This window comes from Microtus pennsylvanicus, chromosome 20 (assembly GCF_037038515.1).
Source record: "Microtus pennsylvanicus isolate mMicPen1 chromosome 20, mMicPen1.hap1, whole genome shotgun sequence".
Classification (NCBI taxonomy): domain Eukaryota; kingdom Metazoa; phylum Chordata; class Mammalia; order Rodentia; family Cricetidae; genus Microtus; species Microtus pennsylvanicus.
The window spans coordinates 17,284,120-17,306,234 of NC_134598.1; the positions used below are offsets into that span (position 1 = coordinate 17,284,120).

The 22,115-nt window shown below is 38.2% G+C and overlaps 1 protein-coding gene across 3 annotated transcripts in view; it reads left to right on the forward strand.

Annotated features, from left to right (window-relative positions):
• Zdhhc17 (zDHHC palmitoyltransferase 17) overlaps window positions 1–22,115 on the forward strand; it is a 67,804-nt gene that overhangs the window by 42,545 nt on the left and 3,144 nt on the right. For 2 of the 3 annotated variants that reach the window (XM_075954857.1, XM_075954858.1), the window contains 9 exons: window positions 3,127–3,252; window positions 7,979–8,121; window positions 9,202–9,302; window positions 13,524–13,648; window positions 14,484–14,546; window positions 17,991–18,084; window positions 19,167–19,250; window positions 20,231–20,388; window positions 21,279–21,373. In XM_075954857.1, the coding sequence (XP_075810972.1) occupies window positions 3,127–3,252; window positions 7,979–8,121; window positions 9,202–9,302; window positions 13,524–13,648; window positions 14,484–14,546; window positions 17,991–18,084; window positions 19,167–19,250; window positions 20,231–20,388; window positions 21,279–21,373 (989 nt within the window). Of the gene's footprint in view, window positions 1–1,881; window positions 1,990–3,126; window positions 3,253–7,978; window positions 8,122–9,201; window positions 9,303–13,523; window positions 13,649–14,483; window positions 14,547–17,990; window positions 18,085–19,166; window positions 19,251–20,230; window positions 20,389–21,278; window positions 21,374–22,115 lie in introns of those variants that run through there. The other variant, XM_075954859.1, reaches the window with a different exon arrangement.

Here is a 22,115-nt window from a genome sequence, read left to right on the forward strand (position 1 = left end):
CAAGTCCTAGGATACAGGAGGGTGTGTATAGACTGCCATAGGATGTGTTTTTTGTCTTAGAGACAATTTTGGTTGAAGGAGTCATTGAATCATTAAGATAATGGAGCGATTGGAAAGTCCGTTAGACTGGTGGTTTTTCTTAGCTTAGCCAAGGAGTAGAGATGGAACTAACTGAAAGGATTTGAGATAATATCTATATTTTCGTGTAGGGGCGACATGGTAGACTATATTTGAGAGTCGGCGAGGCAGCTTTTGTTTTAGCTGACTTGTCTCCTGACACGCGCTGAGGCTGTGAGTGCTGAAGGAAAGTCCTGTTTTGAGCTGAGGGAGATAGAGGTTCACTGGTTTGTGAGCTTTGCATGAAGGGTGCCTTTTCACTGTGCAGTAGAAAGCTCATTGTTTAGGTCACTGCAAATGTGGAAACGCCTCAACATTATCCTTTATTCATAGTTTTGACAATATTTATTTATGTTTTTATTTTAAATACTAGGAAAGATCTTCTTAATAAAAATGAACTTTAGAGGCTGGAGAGATGGCTCAGAAGTTAGGAGCATTTGATGCTCTTGTAGAGGACCCAGGTTCATTTCCCAGCACCAACTCCAACTCCAGGGCACCTAACACCCTCTTCTGACTTTGGCAAGCACCCGGGCAATCATGTTGTGTATATATACACACTAATCCACATACAGTAAAATAACTATATCTTTAAAAATATAAAATAAAATTGAATTGTAAGGGTAGGCAGTAGCTGCAAATCTTGATTTGATTTTTAAATCTATAAAATGTTGCATTCTTCAGCCAAGATCAAAAACATTTTCTGTGCTATAATTATTTAATTATTCAGTCCTTTCCTGAAATAACTATTTTAAAAACAAGATTAAGTTTCTTTTAAATATATCTAGGTTAACTAGAAATTGCTTCTGTAAATTACTTGTTTGGGAAAGGAATTAAATTCCTTTATCTAAAACAAATTTCTTCCATCAAAAAAGACAACTTATTTTGAAGATTACTTTAACAATAGATAACTTTAAAATATTTTAAAGTTGATATTTAGAAGGATAAGAAGTAGCCAAATACATTTAGGTTCACAAAGATCTAGGATGACATAGACCCATACCCTTAGACTTTTAAAATATTATTATGATAGCATTTTGGTGGGGAAGAAGATTTTTGGCTTTCATTGGATAAGTATCAAAAGAATATTACAACCACAGCACTAAAGTTATGGTTCAATATTAACCATAGGGTAAAAAAGTAATTTGTGTTCTAAGAATAAGAAGAAACAAATTTGTTAATTTTTAAAGATTTTATCATGCAGTTGTAGTTATATACATAAAGTTAGAAATTTTAATTTGGAAAGAACAATTGACCTGAGTGACCTAAGCATGCCCAGTCCTTTCTTTCTAAAACTGTCAGAGGATGTCAGTAGACAGAAGGTCTCCTGGAGCTTCTTGGGAGGAGGTGAGAATCCTTGGAGAATGTAGTTGTTCATTAGTTCACAAATACCTGGACCTCGATGGTCTCTAACGAGTGTTAGTTTTGACAGTGAGATTCAGTCCCACCAAAGCATAACTTCAAGTGATCTTCCATCTTAGCCATGGTTATTTGACCAAAACCCCTGAAACAATGCTGTTTACACCAGTGACATAGTCTATACATACTCCATGTGACTTCTTCCTCATGGAACATTCATTAGTATTACTTACGATTTTTGCTGCAACATGGAGTAATCTAATATAGACTTGATTCTGAACCCTGGTTTTAGTACAACTCTTGAATTGTTTGTTTATTTTACCAGCTGAATAAAAGAACTATACAAACATGGTCAGATGACTAGAGGAGTTGAAAGGTTTTTAAAGCTCCCTCAATCTTTCTGTCTAGGCAATCCTTAGGTGTCACATGGCCCTCTAGTGGAAGGGGTGCTCAGCTGGACCGAGGCAACTGCAGGATATTCTGGGAGTTGTTATCCAAGGGATTGCTATAATTCAGGTAATATTTATAGTTTGGATTAATTAGCTGGTTCTGAAAACTTAGGTGATGGAATTCTGGAATAAGCAAGGAATATCTAAAATAAATATCCCTATTTGTGGAAGGCTCACCTAGATTAGCCCGTTCCTTATTAAATACCATTGGGTTTTGTATTAAAAATCTGCTTGAGCTTTTGAAAGAAATTTATTGTTGTTGTTTGTTTATAATTCTTTGTTGCTGTACGGTAGTGTTATGCTTGATTTTTGTTTTTTTTTTTTAAAAACTGTGTTCTGTACTTAGTAAGTACCTTAGTACTCCCTGTTTCTTTTCTTTTAATCCAGTATTTTGAAGTAAAATTTCAATTTTTTTTAAAAAATAATTTGAGAATCATTCTTCAAATTTTGGCAGTTTTATCTTTTTTATTTAAAGAATCAGATAAATAGAGGACATTAAATAGACCAGAAATGTAGGTGTCTAATTTACAAAAGAAGTAGGAAATTTAAATTAATAAAAGTTAAAAGGAGCATCTAGGACTAAGTTGTGTACTTCTTGTTTCTTACTTGTTACTGCACTCCTGGCATTCTTGTTTGAGTATTAAAGGACCTCGTAGCTTCTAGCTGGGATGCAGTGATTCCTTCCCATTGCTCTCCTGCTCTCTGGGAATTCCTCTGTGGGTAGACAAGTTTCTGTAGGTTGAATGCCAGGACAGTGGTTGAAGTAGAAGTTGACTTGCCTTTTCTTCCCGAATCTCTTAAGACTCCCACCATCACTGAAGTAAAGCAGACTTCTGACAACTTGGTACAGTGTGAGGATGTTTTCCTTGTTAGTGAAGCTGTAAGGATTGTGCCTAACTGAAAAGCTTAATGATAGCCTCTGATCCAGCAGGTCCTAAAATACCTACTTTTTGATTTGCTTTCTAATTTGTCAAAATGCAAGCAAAAATAGAGTCTATAGTGTAAGATGAAAAAATGTATTTCCTGTTGTGTTTTGAATGGGAAATGATAACAGGTATGTAATGATTTAGATTTTAAATTGATTTATATGATGTCAGAAACCAAATGAATTTAGTCAATTTATTTTAATGGAATTTCTTTAAAAGCTATTAATGAAAATATTAGTTTTCTTTTTAATGTGAATATCTTCTATTTACATTACCAGGGTGAATCAGCACTTGATTTGGCAAAGCAAAGAAAAAACGTGTGGATGATCAACCATTTGCAAGAGGCAAGGCAAGCGAAAGGGTACGACAACCCATCTTTCCTTAGAAAGCTGAAGGCCGATAAGGTAACTCGAGGCTGCAAAGCTTTCAGTCTTCAGTCTGTAGCTTACTTGGTGTAAATACCTTAATTTTTACATTCCCCACTGTAATGTTTAAAGGATAAAATGGAGTACGTGGCAGTTTCTTGTCTGTGTTGTATGATTGATACTCAAGGAGGATGGGTCCTGTAGATGAAAGCACTCCACGTGCATGCGCATTGTGGGCCATCTCAGTCTCCCTGTGAGTTTTGAGTGCTGTGGTCTGATTAGCTGAGCTGCTTGTTCTTTGTGAAACAAAGGTAACATAGAGAGAGAGCGCTTCCATTGTGGGCTGTTTCATAGAAAGTCCATTTTCTTCCACAAGCCTTCAGTTTTAAAATTTATGACTGTTGGCTTAACTGTCTTCTTAAAATAGGATTTTAAAATTTGAAAATGTTTTCCTAAACACAGTCTGTGTTCCTTAGAAAATATCATTTCCAGTAAAAAAGAAGATATTACTTAACTGGCATTTAAAAAAATGTGCTTAAATAATTAAATAATAGCAGTATTTTTTAGCTTGACAATAGTCATATGAGTGATATTAGTTGTTCTTTGTTATTAATTTGACAGAAAATGGAGTATTGGTAGTGGTAATACTAAAATACACAGAGGTTAATGTGACTATTTGCAGTGTGACAGAAACAGACGTTTTGATGAAAGTGTGGTACACTTGAAAGCAGAAGCTCATTTGTGTATAAAAACTCAAGCTCCCTGATCAAGTGGAATGTCCCTGTCCATCCCATTGATGTGATTATAGCTGTGTTTAGAGTTTGTTAACTTACACTCGTGTTCTGTAACTTCACAGAGAAAGATAATGAAATTTTTTTTTCGTGCCTTGTTAACACTTTCAGTCATTCACTAGCTGATATAGAAACTTACTTATTTTAATTTCACTGTCTTCCGTACTTTAGAACACCTTGTTCCACACCATGCCCTAATTAGTCTAGTGGTGAGAATAACTTGATTTACTCTAGAAAGTGCTGTAATTTTTGATTTTGCTGAATGTAAATATTCCAAACTTTTATTTTTTTCTATAGGGTCAGATGAAAGCTACTTTTAATTTAAAGATGATGATATATTAATATATAAAGTTCCTTACTACCATATTTAAGGTTATATATTTGGATATTGTTTCTCTGTAAAAGGAGAGCTTTGGGGGCTGGAGAGGTGGCTCAGTAGTTAAGAACACACAATGTTTTTGCAGAGTACTTGATAGGTTAACTCACAGCACCCTGTAATTCCAGCCCCTCTGGCCTCTAGAGACAGCTGCAGTCATTTACTTTCTCCTGACACTTACAATTAAAAAATAAAAAGTAAATCTTAAAAGTGAGAGAAAGAGTTTCAAGGGCTGGGGAGATGGCATAGCAAGTCGAGTACTTGTCTCTCGAGTCTGAGGGCTGGAGGTTGGATCCCTAGAATCACATCCCACAACCCCATGATCCCAATGCACCAGAAGAAGGGGATCCATGGAGCAAGCTGGACTAGTCAGAAGAGCCGAACAGTGAGGAGGCTGTGACTCGGTACGTCAGGAAGAACACAATAGGGGAAGACAGCTGACCCATGTACCTGCACACTCTACTCATACACATATGCAAGAGCCCTTCATCCTGTCCTGCAGTTGTATCAGTGTGTGTTATAGTGACTTGAGCTTAGAAGTTTGGTTTCTTGTTTTTCCTTCAGTAGCTTTGAGACATGGTTTGTACATCCCTGGATATCCTAGAACTTGTTATATAGATCAGGCTTTCTTTGAACTCACAGAGATCTCCCTGCCTCTGCCTCCCAAGTTCTAGGATTAAAGGTGTATGTAATCTAGCACTTGGGAGGCTGAGGTAGGAGGGTCAAGACTTCTAGGCCATTGTGGGCTACATAGCAAAATGCTCTCTCTCAAGTATGTACATACATAGAGAGAGATAAGAAAAAAGTCTAAAGACATATCTGATGATGCAGAAAGACTGGATTGCTCAAATATTGCTGGGGAGATTGTAATACAGTTATACAGAAAACAACTTGTGATCCATATAGTGTAGAGTTGCTTTTATCGCAGAGGCATGAAAACTTAAGCTCACACAGAAATCTATATGCCACTGTTTATTGCATCTTTTATTTATAGTGACTCCAAACCAGACAATTAGATGTTCTTCAGTAGGTAAATAGTTGAACAGACTGTAATGTACCCATACCATGAAAGTTAGATCACATGGAAGCCACGTGTGGTGACTTAGATCTTTAATGCCAGTACTCTGAGAAGGCAGAGGCAGGCAAATCTCTGTGAGGTTGAGGCCAGCCTGGGCTACACCATAAGACTGTCTCAAAAGAAAAGGAAGAAAATTCATAGCTAGGCATCTTTATGTAGTTTTGTCACCTAAGATTAGTCAAGGAAGATACGGAGGTTTGTGAAGAGCTATTCTGTAAAGAAGACAATAAGTGCTACTTAGTATTGCTGTGGTGTATAATTGTGGTAGGTGTGACCGGGAGCTGTGTGTGTTAGTATATTACAAGTGTGGACTTCCAATAATGAGCTCCGTCTACAAAGGATACAGAAGCACCTCTGGAGTTCTGAGCACAGACTTGATAGGTGTTCAGAGCCTGTTGTAACAGGCTTTTCTTTAAGCCACCAACCAGCTTCCAAATCATGACAGAGACTTATTAGTTATTATTAGGCCTTTTCTTATGCTCATTTCTAGCTAGCTCTTATAACTTAATTTAACCTCTTTCTCTTCATCTACATTTTGCCTCAGAGCTTATCTTTCTTTTGTTCTATATGTTCTACTCCATCCAGCTGGTGGGTGCCTAGCTGACTCGTATATTTTTCCCCCGCCCCCAAGCCTAGATTTCTCCTCCTACTTATTCTCTGTGCCTGCCAGCCCTGCCAATCCCTCTACTGCCTAGTGGCCATTCAGCTTTTTACTAGGCTCATCAAGTGCCTTAGGCAGGCAAAGCAACATATCTTTACATTGTTGAACAAATGCAACACAAACAAATGTAACATCTTTGCCTAGTTAAAGTAATATTCCACATTTTCCCCCTTTTTGTCTAAATAAAAAGAAAGATTTTTAACTTTAACACAGTAAAGCTATATACTACAGGATCAATTATCAAGTAAGAATTACTTTTACAATATACAATCCATTTTGTGTTTGCCAAATTCAAAGAAAATACTCCATTATTTATCCTCTCTTGGTGAGTCTAACGTTTTTTTTTTTTACCTACTTTACCTTCTATCGTAACTAAAGAAAGCTATGATTATAACTATCTAGTCTTCAACTCCATCCTAGACCCCAGAAAGATCTAATATTACCTGAGTAAACAGGAAGTGCAAGAGCAAGCAACTTATAAAACTATAGGAACAATAAAGACTTCTGGCTATCTGGACAGTCACCCAAGGTTCCTCTGCAATGTTGGGGCATCCATCTATAAGCCTAGAGTATCTGGCAGTTTTTTCTATGAGGCAGAAATTTTGAAGGGCTGTCCCACATTGTCTTGACAAAGTTTAACCATCACTTTCCTTTGTGTTTTGCTTGTCCAGTTTGTACAGCATACTCTCAACAGTTAAGGCAAAAGCAGCTTCTCTGCCCAGTGGCTAACTTGGCCAAAGTAAAAGCAAACTCCACATGGAGGTTCTTTGATGCTCATCATTCTTTTATGAAGTAGATTGATGCTACCAAGAGCAGACATGTTTCACTGTCATGAAAAGCCTTAGGTTATTAAACATCTTAAATGCCTTATTCTGTAGGTTTCTAAAGCATTTGAAGAACATCTATCTAAAATGTATTTGTTTAACTTTGAAAACATACCTAAGTTTGATTAATATAGATGACTTTCTATTAACCTGCATTCTTAATTATACATCATATTTTTAAATGAACTGCATAGGTACAATACCTTAAACAAGAATAGACATACATACATAAGTACAAAAATTAAATTTGTATCAATATACCAAAAAATCCATACCAATATAAAACAGGTTCATGGTTGTCTTTTTAATCCTATATTCCTATATCCCCCATAAATAATGATGAACATTCATAACCCACCAAATAACCAAAGTAATATCCCACAACAACCTATTCTTCCATTCTGTGGTCTAGGAAACGCTGCTGATTCTTGTTGTTTTGTGTGTGTATGTATGCACATGCATGTATGTCCACACACCTTTACAGACATAGTACATGTGTAGAGGTCAGAGGACAAGTTTTGGGGAATCAGTTCCACGCTTTCATCGTAGGTTTCAGGGATCAGACTCAAGTGGTCAGATTTGTGTGGCAAGTGCTTTTACCCAGTGAACTTGGTTTTACTCTTTATTTCATTTTATAGTTTTAATATGCTATTAAAATACCATTTTGAATGCCTTCTCCAAGTTAAGCATCTTCAGTTTTCTACTACATGATAAAGTTATGAGACCATACATGGTAGCAAAGCGTCTATTAAAATGTTATAAGTTATTTTCTAACTAGCCATCTTAATCTGTCCTACTGTTTGTTGTCTTATGTCTGGCTGTGTAGAACTCAATCCCATAATTTCAACTTCTATTCTTATTTTCCACAATTTTAAAAAACTCCTTTTTAGGTGTTGGTTTTTGTGTACTACCTGAACACTACAGGAAATTTGAAGGCATGAATTTTACTTTTGGTTGCATACTTTCATAAAGATAGCTGAGGTTAATGTTGTCATTTGAAACATACAAATACTTTGTAATGTTTGTGTTTTACAGGAATTTCGGCAGAAAGTAATGCTAGGAACTCCATTCCTGGTTATTTGGCTGGTTGGGTTTATAGCAGACCTAAATATTGACTCTTGGCTCATTAAAGGGCTCATGTATGGTGGTGTTTGGGCTACAGTACAATTTCTTTCCAAGTAAGTATGTTATTGTTAACTTGAAATTTATGAAAGAACATAATTTGTACCTTGCTATGTCAAGTTAATATTTTCTATGTTTAGAATATTGTCTTTATTGATAATTTGTGAAATCTTTAGGTCTTTAGTATTATTAAAATTATTCAAAAGATCTTTTAATGACAAAATTGTAGCATATGATTTTTGAAGTGAAAATAGTTAAAATATTCTTAGAAATAGTTAAAATATTGATTTTTAGGTAATTATTATATCTACTTTGCTATAGGTATTGCCTTTCTTCATTGGCATTAAAAGCAATGGGCTCTGACTTTACTAGCAGAGTGGACTATCATTATACAATCATGAAGCAAGCTTAGCCTTTTAAAAGTCTTTTCTCTCCTTGCTTTAAGCACTGACCATTTCCTTTCTTATTAAGTCTTTTTGCCCTAAAAGTTGCCCTGTTGAGCAAACCCAGGAGGGTGTCTGTGACCCACATCTTCTACCTCACTTGCCTTCATTTAGCATCTCATTTTCACTGGAGTTTTCAAGAACTAGTCATCCACTGGTGTCAGTTCTCAGAAGGAGCTGCTTAGTTCATCTGATAGTCGGGAGCTCTGACAGGCCATTAAGTAGGAAAACAGCGAGACTACTTGGTCTGCGTGGTTAAAGCGTTCTGTTTGTGCTGGCATTTATCAGTATTTTTTCCTAAGGGAGTATTAGAAGTACAAGCCTGCAGTTGCAGTGAGTCAGCCAGTTCATCTTCCTTGAGAAGATGTGCCCGTCCTTAGCTGAATGGGGTGGGTTAGGAGGGATGAGCAGCCTTGTCCGCATGTGCCAGAACTGTAACGTCCTTGACTAATGTGCTGATGATGAAGTTGCTGTAGACTGAAGTGCAACAACCAGGGATACACTGACATTCTAAAGTCGCAAAGTATGTGAAATATAGTTTGGTTCTTGGTAGGTTAAGAGAATCTTGCCAAACTAATTGTTACTATGAAAACAATCTCAGTATTTAAATACCTTTGGCTTTGTAATTTTATTCTCTATTCATTTTATAATGAACTTTAGCACTTATTTTTTTATAAAATGTATGTTTTACAGGTCCTTTTTTGATCATTCGATGCACAGTGCATTGCCTCTTGGGATATATTTGGCAACCAAATTCTGGATGTATGTGACATGGTTCTTCTGGTTTTGGAATGATATCCTTTGCTGTAAAAAGATGTGTTTAAATGATAGCCCTTTCCAAGCAAATGTTTGATGATTTGTCATTAGGACTGAGCTTGTGATTTGTTACAGTGAAGCAGTATTCCTAGGAAAACATGAACTAATATAAATAATGCTTGTAAGTATATTTAGCAGGTTGCTTTTAAAACCTGTTTTTAACAGCCACAACAATATCAGGCAATGTTAACTAAGTTTTAAAGAAACATTTACCAGATCTTTAAAGAAGACATGGCTCAGGTTAAGAGAACTGGCTGCTCTTCTAGAGGTCCTGAATTCAATTCCTAGCAACCACATGGTGGCTCACAACCATCTATAATGAGATCTGGTGCCCTCTTCTGGTCTGCAGGCATAACACTGTATACATAATAAATAAATAAATATCAACTTTAAAAAAAAATGAACATTTGCCTATATCTTGTAAGCCAGTGTTAATTCCTTTTCTTGATGGGAAAATTTAAGCCTTAGGACCCAAAGGCCATATAGATGGTCTTTGGTAGAACTAGAATTGAAAGCTGTCAAAGTATTTTAACTTTTTATCAAACAGTTCCTATCAAAGTCTCCATGCTTTAATATCCAACCATTTTCTCTGAAGACCCTCCCCCCGGTCTTGTTTGTAATGGGGTCTTGTCATAGAGCACAAACTCTACTTGAACTCATGGCAATTCTACTGTTTCAGCTTTCTAACCAAGTAGTAGGATTCCACAAGGATTTTCTTAATCTCACTTAAAAAAACAAACAAACAAAAAAACTTAGTAGGTAGTGATTAATTTCCTTTTACACATACTGACTCTTTTTCTTCATTAAAAACAGTACTATTATGTATCAGCATATATCATGTGCTAACATCACCAAATTATCAACATAAAATTCTAATTTACTATTACTGTTTATTTTTTTATTTTTGAAACAGGTGGCTGTCCTGGAACTCACTAGGTAGATAGGCTGGCCTCGAACTCATAGAGAGCTGTTCCCCTCTGCTTCCCAAGTATTGGGATTTAAGGTGTGTATCACCACACCCAGCATAAAACTTTTTTTTTTTTTTCGTCTAATTCGAGACAGTATTTCTCTGTGTAACAGTTCAGGCCTGCCTGTTCTGGAACTCGCTTTGTAGACCATATGGGCCTCAAACTCACTGACATGTGCCTGCTTCTGCCTCCCAAGTGCTGGGATTAAAGACGTGCGCCACCACCGCCAGGCCATAACATTTTTTAAAACAGTATAATTTGGGATTGTAAGTACACTTGAACTTGTTTACCACATCATGTGGCTTGTTTGGTTTTGAAGTTTTATGATGTTGCCCAGCCTTCCCTGGAACTCTTTTGTCAAGGGCGTTCTGCCTCCGCTTCCATGGACCTTGGACTGTGGGCCTGTGCCACTGAGCTCTTTGTACGTTCTTAGTCTGTCCTCTAACTCAAGTTCGAAAGGAGTACTCTACTTTTTCAGTACGTCCTGCGCGTGAGACCGAGTGTTCTGGCTCTCCAGGTCACTCTCGCCTCGCCTGAGCTCAGCACTGGAGAGAACTAAGTTTGCTGCTGTATTGATGTACTTAGCAATTCCTCCTGGTGCACGTCAGTTCTCCCTCCTCACTTTGTAGCTGTGGCTATGTGTGTACTGGTTTGGGTTTCTTTCTTAGACATTGAACCTTAGTATGTACTGACTGAAAGTCAAAAGCACTAACAATATATTTTTTAAATCAGCATTTTTACTTTTAAAAGAGCATTTTCTTCTGACCTTTGTAAGGTTGGCATTTAGAAGTGAATCTTGTGAACATGCAGGTGTAAGCGCACACCCACCGGACAGACACTAGGTTTCGGGACCAGGTCACCTCTAAACTTGTACTCATAAGTGCCTGGTCGTGAGTGCATCTCTCTGGTTCTGCTGAAGCTCGGGGGTGCAGTCAAAAGATTGAACAGTCAGATAGAAACTCCTCTTTATTCCAGAAAGAAGTTATTAAGATTGAAGATTTCTGGGTATGGGGAGCACACACCTCTCTTCACAGCATTTCAGAGGCTGAGGTAGGATTGGGAGTTTGAGGGCAGCCTGACTATATTAGCCTTTTTATGCTGTGGGTGTGTTTATTTTTTCTTAGTTTATGCCTATAAAATTGTTTTGTTTGCTCTCAATTGTTTTCTTCTAGATGTGCCCCTTTTATCTGTCTTACTGCCTTATCCTTAAGTTATTTGGTAGGGTTCATATTTAAACTTAAAATTTACCTTTTATTATTATTGTGTATGAGCACAGCAGGTTATGTTCCTGCCATGGTACATGGTAGGGGTCAGAGGACCACTGCTGGGGCTGGTTCTCGTCTTTTCCAGTGGGCTGTGTGGATTGAGCTCAGGTGTTCATGTTTGCACATCACGTGCTTTTAACCCACGGAGTCATCTCATTGGCCCTTGAAGTTCGATTTAATTATGGATCATTGTTGGTTCATTTGCTTTTGTCCTTAGGTTGTGTTTTCTTTGAGACTGGATTCTTTGGCTTATGGCTGCTATATACCTTTCTCTTCTTTGATTTTATTTTCTTGAAAGTATGCTAATGTAATTGTTATGCCCTTTCTCTTCGTCTTTCATCTTCTCTATGATTAACTGAAGTGAATTTGTCTAGACTTTCACGTTGTCTGTGATCAGCTGTAGGGTGATTATTGGTGTTTTCTGTCCGCTTTGGTGTCAGGATGACAGCATGTCACCGTCTGACCTGGCTGCCTCCATCCACCTTTTCTTTGCCCAAGAGAAAGGCTTAGCTGTGAACTCCTGCGCAGGAGCCTGTTAGGGCCCTGCCTGAGGTTTCCTTCCTGACACAGGGCCGAGCTGGGATCACCTGTCGCAGCCACCCTGAAATGTTAGCGGTGTCGAGTTCATTCTCTCTCACTGTGGATGCTAAAGCATAAAGGCCCACAGCTGAGCGAGTAAGAGAATGCTTTCCACGTGAACAATTGGCAGTCCTTTCTTGGTGCTGGTGTGAAAGGCAGGCAGTGTGTCACTAATGGGCTATAAATTGGTATTGCTGAGCAAGTGCTGATGGTGAACCTTTCCTCTTCCCTTTGTGCTTCTCTTGGATTTCGTGGGTGTTTGGTGTTCAAACACATGTAGGATTATTTCATTAAAGTTCTTTTTATAACTGCCTTCATGAGAAATACAAGCATTGCATGTACATCTTGTTAATTCTTTCTGCATCGCATCTTGAAAATGCTATTGAGTAAACCAGATATTCTGTATTTCAGGACTCTTACTGCCTTAGCAATTTATTTTTTATAGTTTTTAATTCTTTTATATTTATAAATGCCTAGTACATTTGTTGTATTTTTATTAGGTAAAAACTCTGTGTTTTAGGAAGGTTTAAAAATATGTTTTCTAAAATTAACATCAACTTGAATATGTTGAAAAAAGGCAAAGGAGAACATTTATTGGCTTTTCTGTAGTCAAGTGCACCCTTTAAGTAGATAACTATGCTGTTATCCTAGTTAGGATCTCCCTCAGTAAAACGCAGTTTAGGTAGCTAGAGAGATGACTCGGGTTATTCTTGCTGTACTTCTAGAAGGCCAGAGTGTGGTTTCTGGTACCCAGGTCAGGGGCTTACAACTGCCCATGATTCCAGCTTCAGGGGATCCAGGGCCTTCACCTGTCCTGTGAGCACTGCACTCACACGCACAATCCCCCACAACACAACGCGTGTGCGCCTGTGCACACACACACACAAAACCCCCACAACACACACCCCCACACCTCCCCCGGATACAAATGAAAATAAATACAAATCAATAAAAAGAAAAATAAATCCACCAGATAAGTATACACAGGCCAATCTGATACAGATAATCCCTCATTGGGACACTTCCTTATAGGGACACTAATCATCACAGATATCTGAAGAGTTTCCTATTTTTGGTGCAAGAAAAAAAAATATGTATCTAACTTTGAATGTGAAAATACCTTCATTTTCTCAAAAGCAATATTGACCTACTGAATTTTTTTAATGTTTACTGACTTTTGAAGTATCAAATAAAATTTTGCGACATAAATTTATTAGAAAGTTATATTTCATGTTTTTGTGCTTACTTATGAACACTATGGGAAAATATATTTTGGTTTAGAAAAGCTCACCATTTTTGGTTGATAGGTGCTCTTGTATGGTAACACCATATGGATTATAAATCTCTATGTAAAAACTTTTGTTTTAGATTCCTTAACTTTGGATACATCTCAACTTTTTATTTATTCACCTTCCTTTCCTCGCTAATAGTGTTGCACTTTTCTACAATTTTGGAAAGTCTTGGAAATCAGACCCAGGGATTATTAAAGCTACAGAAGAACAAAAGAAAAAGGTGGTGATGTACCCAGTTGGCTGCCAGTTTTTCATCCCTGATAGGAGAGGCTTAGATAAAAAGGAGGAAGCTCTTAGAATTAGTGGCATTTTAAGCAGAGCTGATCTTGTCCATATTCTCTGTGGGGTTCACCCTGGTGCCCTCATTATGCTTGGCTTCACAGTTTATGACTTAACTTCCTCTCCATTACCAAGGGTGCTCTGGTTGTTTGTAGAGATCAACATCTGAAACAGCTCTTTAACCTCCACCCCAAAGGATTCTGGGTGAATTACCTGTTAAACTAGAAAGCTATAAACTGATAGTGCTAAGTCCCCATTCCAGGAGCCAGAGTGCTCTGTATGTGACTGATGTAGGGCGTCCTTTTCCATGACACGGATTTGAAGCTGAATTCATGTAAACTCTTCCATCAGCGTAGACCTGGACCAGGCATTTTAGATTATTTCGAGAGCAGTTGTAGCTGGTGTGGGGAGCAATACACCTGTAATCTCGGCACCTGTCTCCCCTACAATAGACCCTGTCTCAACACAAAACAAGAGAACAAGTCAGAGCTCATTTGAAAAGGAAACAAATCTTACTGAATTGTTCCTGCTCATGATTGACTGACCTTCACAAATGCTGTGGTCTCCTCCCCTTTTGGTAGACCGTATAGAAATTGTGCTGATGTTTTTTGATTTTCATACAGTAATGAAATGGCAAGAATGAGTCAGGATATCTTATTTGAGCTGAAAGAGATTGATAAAGATGGCATGTATGTTGATTCATAGTAATGGCAAAAGAGGTGGTGAGCATCATTCAGTTTTGAGTAAAAAAAGTGTTTTGTTTTTTAAATTCACAGACAATAGTTGAACTTGCAGAGACTGGAAGTCTGGATCTCAGTATATTCTGCAGTACCTGCTTGGTAATATTTATTATTTTCTCTTCTTTCTCTCTTCCTCCTCCTGACAGGATCTCACTTAGAGGGGGTGCTGGATATGGGAAAGAGTCCTCTTCCCCCAGACTCCCCATGCATCATGCAGTCTGGAATGTTTGCCTGTGTCTGGTAGCAGACCCTGACTGCACACAGAGCCCTGCTCATATCTGTTCTCATTTTCTTTTATCCTTTAAAATGCAAAACCTGCTACTATTTAAAATTGAAAGTTTGAGTACAGCCTTTAAATCTTGAGTTTAAAAATTACAGTGTAAAAATTCCATAGATTATTTTTCAGATAACACAGTCTTGTAGCAGATACAATTTGAGTATTTACTTGGAAGTGTCTGTGCAACTTGGAGTACTATATTGTCATTAAGTTTAAAAGTGGTCCTTTTGAATCGTCAGACATTAAGACTTGAAAGTATTCTTTATGAAATCAGTTATCGCTATGACTATTTTTATCATAGACATTTTAAATTTAAATTTTTGCTTCAATTTTTTATAGTATTTGTGAAAATACTTTAAACACTGTCAATTTAAACACTGCCAAATCATACATGAAACTAAATGCATTTAAATTATATGCTGCAAGTAAACTAAGGTGTTGTTATTAGTACATAATTAATACTTAATTAATAGTACATGAGTTAATAAAGGAGTTGACATAGCTTATGATTATAGGAAGGTTTTAGACAGCTTGATTTCCCATTTGTAAATGAGTGCTCAAAGTGCACACTGCTCTGCTTTGGCAGTGGTTTTGGGCCCTGACTGCGTCCTTTTGCACATTCAGACATTATTTTACAAGGGTGGTTAATGCTGTCTGGGATAAGATCTCTTAGGGGGTGAAAGAACTGTGGGTAGGCTCCTGTTTGGGAGCCTTGTTGTGCCCCTTGGACACATCACAGGCATTTAAAAAGTCATTAAAAAGGAAAACATAAAACACACATAGGTATCCAAGACAGTTTTTAAAAATTCACCCACTTTCCTCCTCCTCTCTCCTTTTATTTTTGGAAAAAATTGAAAAAATGAATTCTTGGACTCTTCAATTTGGGATCCAAACTCCTCTCCCCCAACACATACATGATCATGGGCTCATGCACACACACACACACACATGCACACACACTTAGCAGCAACAGTCAACACATGTTCATGTCCAAAACCTTCAAGTTTAAACATGCAACTTGAGGTGGTGGACACCTGGAGTTTACCTACTAGAACCATGCAGCTGGGGACAGTTGGACCCTAGAAAAAGCTGGTGTGTGTGTGTGGTGGGGGCACACATCCACAAGATAAAAAAGTGGAGAAAAATAAAACCAAACCAAAGAAACAAAATGAAAGGTTCGCTCTTGTTGAAATGCCCCAATAGTGTGTATGTGTGATGGAGGAGAGGGCTGGGCTCTGTCTGTCACCCAAGAACAAGGACCACAGGGGCCAGTGTGGACTGAAAGCACGCCCTGCCCAGGGTGGGGTTACATTCACACTTCAGCACCTCACACTCCATCCTAGCTCAGGTGAGATCACCCCTCAAGTCTCATCTCTCAGGCTGGTCCTGGGGAAAACAAGTACAGGAGGGTCTCTCTGGGCCTCTCTCCTACCAGCACTCCAGTGTAGTTCTTGGGGTTTGTTTTTGTTTTTCCTCCCTAGAAAATAACAACCACTGCTGGCTCAGACAGAAAAGTGAAATCTATAAATATTTATAGACCTATAAGTACTTCTACAAGCCCCATTGGGAAGGAAGGTTAGGGAATAATGGTTGTCAAGAGGAAGGGAGGGGGCCAGTGGCCAGACCAGAGGGCGTCCTTGTCCTTTCCTGTCAGAAAAGGGGCATCCCCACCTGACAGAAAATACCTACCTGCCTGCCTCCACAGTCTCCATTAAGCCAGGTGTTTTTGTTTTGTAGCAAATTGCTCAGGTTTTTTTTTTTTTTAAAGTGGTGTTGTCTAAGGGACAATGTAGCTGAGCGATGGGAGTGGGGGATCATCCTGCTGCCTTCTAAGTAGATTTAGTCACATCTGTGAGAAAGAACAGCTCATCCTTTTATTTGGTCCACAGATCATTCTTACTGGTGTAAGAGCTTCCTACCACAGTCTGCTTTTTCCTGGCTACCTCAGAATAGTATCTAATCTATGCAAAGTAGTGGGGAAACAGTAGTGTTTGCACTGAAGCACCGGTGTGGCCAGTGAAGGATCTCAGGACATTTGCTTCTCTTGTGGCTTAATAGCTCTAACGCTTGTCCTAACGTCAGCAGTGGAGTTGGAACCTTTGAAGAACAAACACCTGTACGTTTGTTTGTTCCCTCGGCTGATTTAGCGTTCAGAATACAGGGAGAGGTGCTATACATAGCGTTTCAGTGCTTGTAAAAACCAGAGCAATGGCTTTTTGTTAAGAAAGAGTGACTACTGACCTTTTTTATCTTCTTCCTTAGATATGGTTCTAGCAGGGGAATGTTGAACCTCATTTGAGATGGCAGAAGGCAGTTAACAAGAACATGCTGTTTTTTTGCTAGATTTGTTAATTTGGGGAAGGCACCTTCTTTTAAAGATTTCTAATTTGAAAGGCTTTTACTTTTTTACTGTTTGACTCAATTTTAACATGGCCTTCCTTTTAGCAAAAGAAACTTGTATTTAATAAAACGGCAACCAGCATCATGACCATTACTCAAATGAGTTTTCATGTAGGCTTTAGAAAGGCTGGTGTTTGTATTATTTGGAAATGTGAGCAATACAAATTGTGTAATCAGCCGGGCGATGGTGGCGCACGCCTTTAATCCCAGCACTCGGGAGGCAGAGGCAGGCGGATCTCTGTGAGTTCGAGACCAGCCTGGTCTACAGAGCTAGTTCCAGGATAGGCTCCAAAACCACAGAGAAACCCTGTTTCGAAAAACCAAAAAAAAAAAAAAAAAAAAAAAAAACAAATTGTGTAATCATTTCTTGTAACAAGTTGGTCTTTATTCTTACTTTCTGAGAGTTGAGTCTCACACGGAAGAAACAGGGTTCAAGCCCAGCTGTTACCTTTTATAAAGTCATTCTCCATTCTCTCCTTCTCTTTTAGGAACTGTTTTAAGATTTCTTATTATGGAGTGTTTTACCTCCATTATTGCTATAGATTTTGTTTTGAACAAATTAACAGCAATTTTCTGGTTGTGTTGGTTTGGACATGTTTGTATAATTCTCAAAAGACACAGTGCTGTCTTTTCACAGTTGTATTTTGAAAATGGAAATGGTGAGTTTTTCTTGTCTTGCTTTGGAGACAGGGTTTCTCTGTGTAGTCCTGGGTGTCCTGGAACCCACTCTGTAGATCAGGCTGGCCTCGAACCCACAAAGATCCGCCTGCCTCTGCCTCCTTAATGCTGGGATTAAAGTAATGCGCCACCTTTTTTTTTTTTAAATGCAGTGTTCTTCATAGTACTTTTAATATGTCTCTTAACAGATTCGGAAGCCAGTGAGGTCCAAACACTGTGGTGTGTGCAACCGCTGCATAGCAAAATTTGATCATCACTGCCCGTGGGTGGGTAACTGTGTAGGTAAGTTGTGTTAACAATCTCTAAGTAACTTGTTAATTTAAGTTACTTTAGGTGACTAATGAAATACAGTATTTAAATATAGTTATTTTTTTAAAACATTTTTAAATTTATTTATTTTCATTATATGCACTGGTGTTTTGTCTGCATGTATGTCTGCGCGAGGATGCTGGATCACCTGGAACTGGAGTTACAGGCAATTATGAGCTGCTGTATGGGTACTGGGAATTGAACCCTGATCCTCTGGAAGAGCAGCCAGTGCTCTCAAACCACTGAGCCATCTCTCCAGCATCCTAGATATTCTTACATCCCACACACTTCCTAAATTAACTTTTGGCTGTCTATATAGTAACTCATTGAGATGCATGTATGTGTATAGTGTGTGTGTGTGTGTGTGTGTGTGTGTGTGTGTGTGTGTGTGTGTGTGTGCGCGTGTGCAAAAATCCTTCGGGAAGAGTCTTAACTGTCTCCCTGTCCATTCTTTATGGTGCAAATGCTGTCTTCTTTCCCATTGAGGGACACGATAAAACTCATCTGACGAGGGAGGTAACACTTTAAGCATTGAGCTGGAGAAAGTAAGGCAATAGTAATATCTGAGAAGGCATGTGCAGAGGCAGAGAGGAATTCCACACTTCATGCTACTGGTGCAGTCTGAGAGGACTGAGTCAGTGATCAGAAGCCTTGGAGACTGAAGGGCTGATAGAAAGGAGATGGTCACAAAGACTGCATGACTCTTGAAGAAAAAATCTTGATTGTAAGGGTTATAAAGGGAGCTGGACCAGTGTATTAGGACCTCACACCGTAGGAGTAGGACTGAGAGCCATAACTAGGTTCTGTGTTACGTATGATGATTCCCTTGCCTTCAGAATGAGATCAGTACTCTCATCATGTGAGTGTGACTGCAAAGCATTCTTATTTTAAAAGTTTTATTAAAACAAGTTTCTTGGAAACCATTTTACAGAATAAGTAATATATGTATGTGGTTAATTGTCCACGTTGTATTGTACCTTTCTTAGTGTACCCGATAAAGGTGTGTTACCAGTTGTCTTTTCTTAACTAGAATAAATTGCTTCTGTGTGTTTTAGGTGCAGGCAACCATAGATACTTTATGGGGTACCTGTTCTTCTTGCTGTTTATGATCTGCTGGATGATCTATGGTTGTATTTCTTGTGAGTACACGTAGTTTCTGCCTTCCTAAAACACAAATGTTTGTGTACTTAGATTACATTTATTGTATTAACAATAACAAAAGAAGGAAAATGTGTCCAGTGTCTAGTACAAGCAAACAGTGCTCGGCGAGCTGCCTTTAGTGTGAATGTCCCTTGTTGGTTTACTAGCCACGGTGGATCCCGTGGTGGTGGTAGCTCTTCTTTCCCATTCAACGGTTGAGAAAGCAAACTTACAAATCAATTTGAATAAACTTGAAATACTTTGAAAAGTATGGTATAAATTATTGCTGTGTTAGCAGATATCAGGAGTTACTTTGTAAAGATCAATTGTCACTCATTTTATCTAGACTTAGTGCTTTGCGAGATTAGGTAAAATGCTGGTTCTGAGCTTCTGTACATGTCAGGTCTAGCGGAGAGATGCTTTGGGTCCTGATTTAAAAATCAATCTGAGAAAGACTTGCCACCTGCAGAAATAGCAATAAATAAAATGATAGAATAAACAAAATCCCCAAATAGAGATGAAGGAAAAGATTTGGTCCAAGAACTCACCTAGTATCCAGATCAACATACGTACCGGAGAACACTGTCCTACCAACCTGGGTCATTATTTCTATTAATAATTCTTGGTCCCAGGTTTTGTGCTAGGCATCCCACCTTACTGAGGTGCTGGTCATGACTCCTGTGCCCCATTCACCAAAACCATCTCATGGATCTTGTCTAAAGGCAACGTTCTCTCCAGCGCTGGGAATAACGCTGTTATTCTTATCAGGCAGGACATTCTTCTTAAGTTTGGCAGCTGTTTTTCCTAGTTTTTGCTCTGCTAATTTTTTTGATGTGTTATAGAATTACTAAGACTATAAAATCATTTGCTATTCTGTCATGAATTAAATCTAGATGGTTAGATCTTGTTCCTTAGTGGTGTCACCATAACATCTGAGGTGAGCAGAAGAGTAATTGTGTCACCTCTTTCCTGAGTTTAGACTGGGGCCTTCACTGTGAGACCACATACACCAAGGATGGGTTTTGGACATACATTACTCAGATTGCCACATGCTCCCCTTGGATGTTCTGGATGTTTCTGAACAGTGTGTTTCATTTCATGTGGGTGGCCGTGTTACTCATGTGTCAGATGTACCAGGTATGTGCAAGTACTTTTTTCTTTAGTATGTTCACTATAAAACTTGTGAAATTACTCTTTCTAGACACTCTGGCTTGTTCAAGATCAGTTTGCCTTTTTTTTTTCTTTTTTATTTCTGCCTCCTTTCACCCTCATAGTGAACTTCTAGAATACTTGGCATTTGGACATGTATCAGCGTGCATTGTGATACTATTAATTTTCATTTTAACGACACTGTTTTATTATGTACAAATACTAGTATTTATTCAACTCTTTAAGGAATCTCCTCTCTTTGGTTTTTGGGATCTTCCTGCCTCAGCTTTTGAGTGTTAGTATTACAGGCATATGCTACTTGCCACTCATTCATTCATTCATTCATTCATTCATTTATTTATTAAGGATTTCTGCCTCGCCACCGCCTCCCATTTCTCCCCCCCCTCCCCCGATCAAGTTTGCCACTCATTTTAAATGAAACTGTGAAACTGTGTTCATAGTGTCTGTTGGTATATGTGCAGTTTTCAGTAACTTTTTTTTTCTTTCTTTGTGGGTTTTTTTTTGTTTTTGTTTTTGTTTTTTTTTTTTGGTTTTTCAGGGGAGGGTTTCTCTGTGTAGCCCTAGCTATCCTGGAACTAGCTCTGTAGACCAGACAGGCCTTGAACTCACAGAGGTCTGCCTGCCTCTGTTTCCCCAAGTGCTGGGATTAAAGGCGTATGCCACCACTGCCCAGTTAACCTTTTCATATTTAATTGGCTACTTTTCACAATTGCAGTGATATTGTGTGAACTGGCTTGATGATCTTCTATGAAAAACCAAGCACAGATTGTGTCTTTTTATTCTGTGTTAGACCTCTTGAGAATTTTGTTTATATTAAAAATTTGAAGGATAACAGACTGCTTTTTCTTTCTTCCTAGATAACATGTTTAGGTATTACTACAAATGAAAGAATGAATGCCAGGAGATACAAGCACTTTAAAGTCACAACGACATCTATTGAAAGCCCATTCAAGTATGTATATATTTATAAACATAATATTGTCCTCTGTTGCATGTTTTGTTAGAACACAAGCTCAGTCATGTCTAGTGACCTCATCAAAGGGAAGTGTTTTCTGTGGAGCAGCATCTGAAGTAGGGAGTTTCTTAGACTAGAGTTCATTCTTACTGAAGGTAAGGTTCTTGTTGAAGTGGCATTAGTTCATCATAACACCATGACCTCGAATCTGTCACATTAACTGAGCATACATTTATATTTATAAATATAATAATTTATTTTATTACCTTAATATATATAGTATAAAATTTTAACCTCTCACCTGATGCTTAGAAGTAGTAGTGCCCTAATTTCATGAACTATTTAAAGCTGAATTTGTGTAAGCTATTACTGACCCTCAAGCTTCTCTGGTATGATTAGTTATTGTATACTTCTGGAAGGGAAACCAACTTTTACATAAATGAAAACTCGGGCTGGAGAGATGGCTCAGAGGTTAAGAGCAATGACTATACTTCCAGAGGCCCTGAGTTCAGTTTCCAGCAACCACATGGTTTTTTATAATGAGATCTGGTGCCTTCTGGCATGCAGGCAGAACACTGTAAACATAATAAATCCTAAAAAAAAAAATTAAGCCTCTTTTATGAGAGATACAGGTAATACCTGTAAGGTGTAAGTGAACTGCTTTTCTAAGTGTTACTGAAGACGGAAAGCCCCCAAGCTCGCCGTGACTTTCTTTATACATTGTTACTTTTATTAAAGT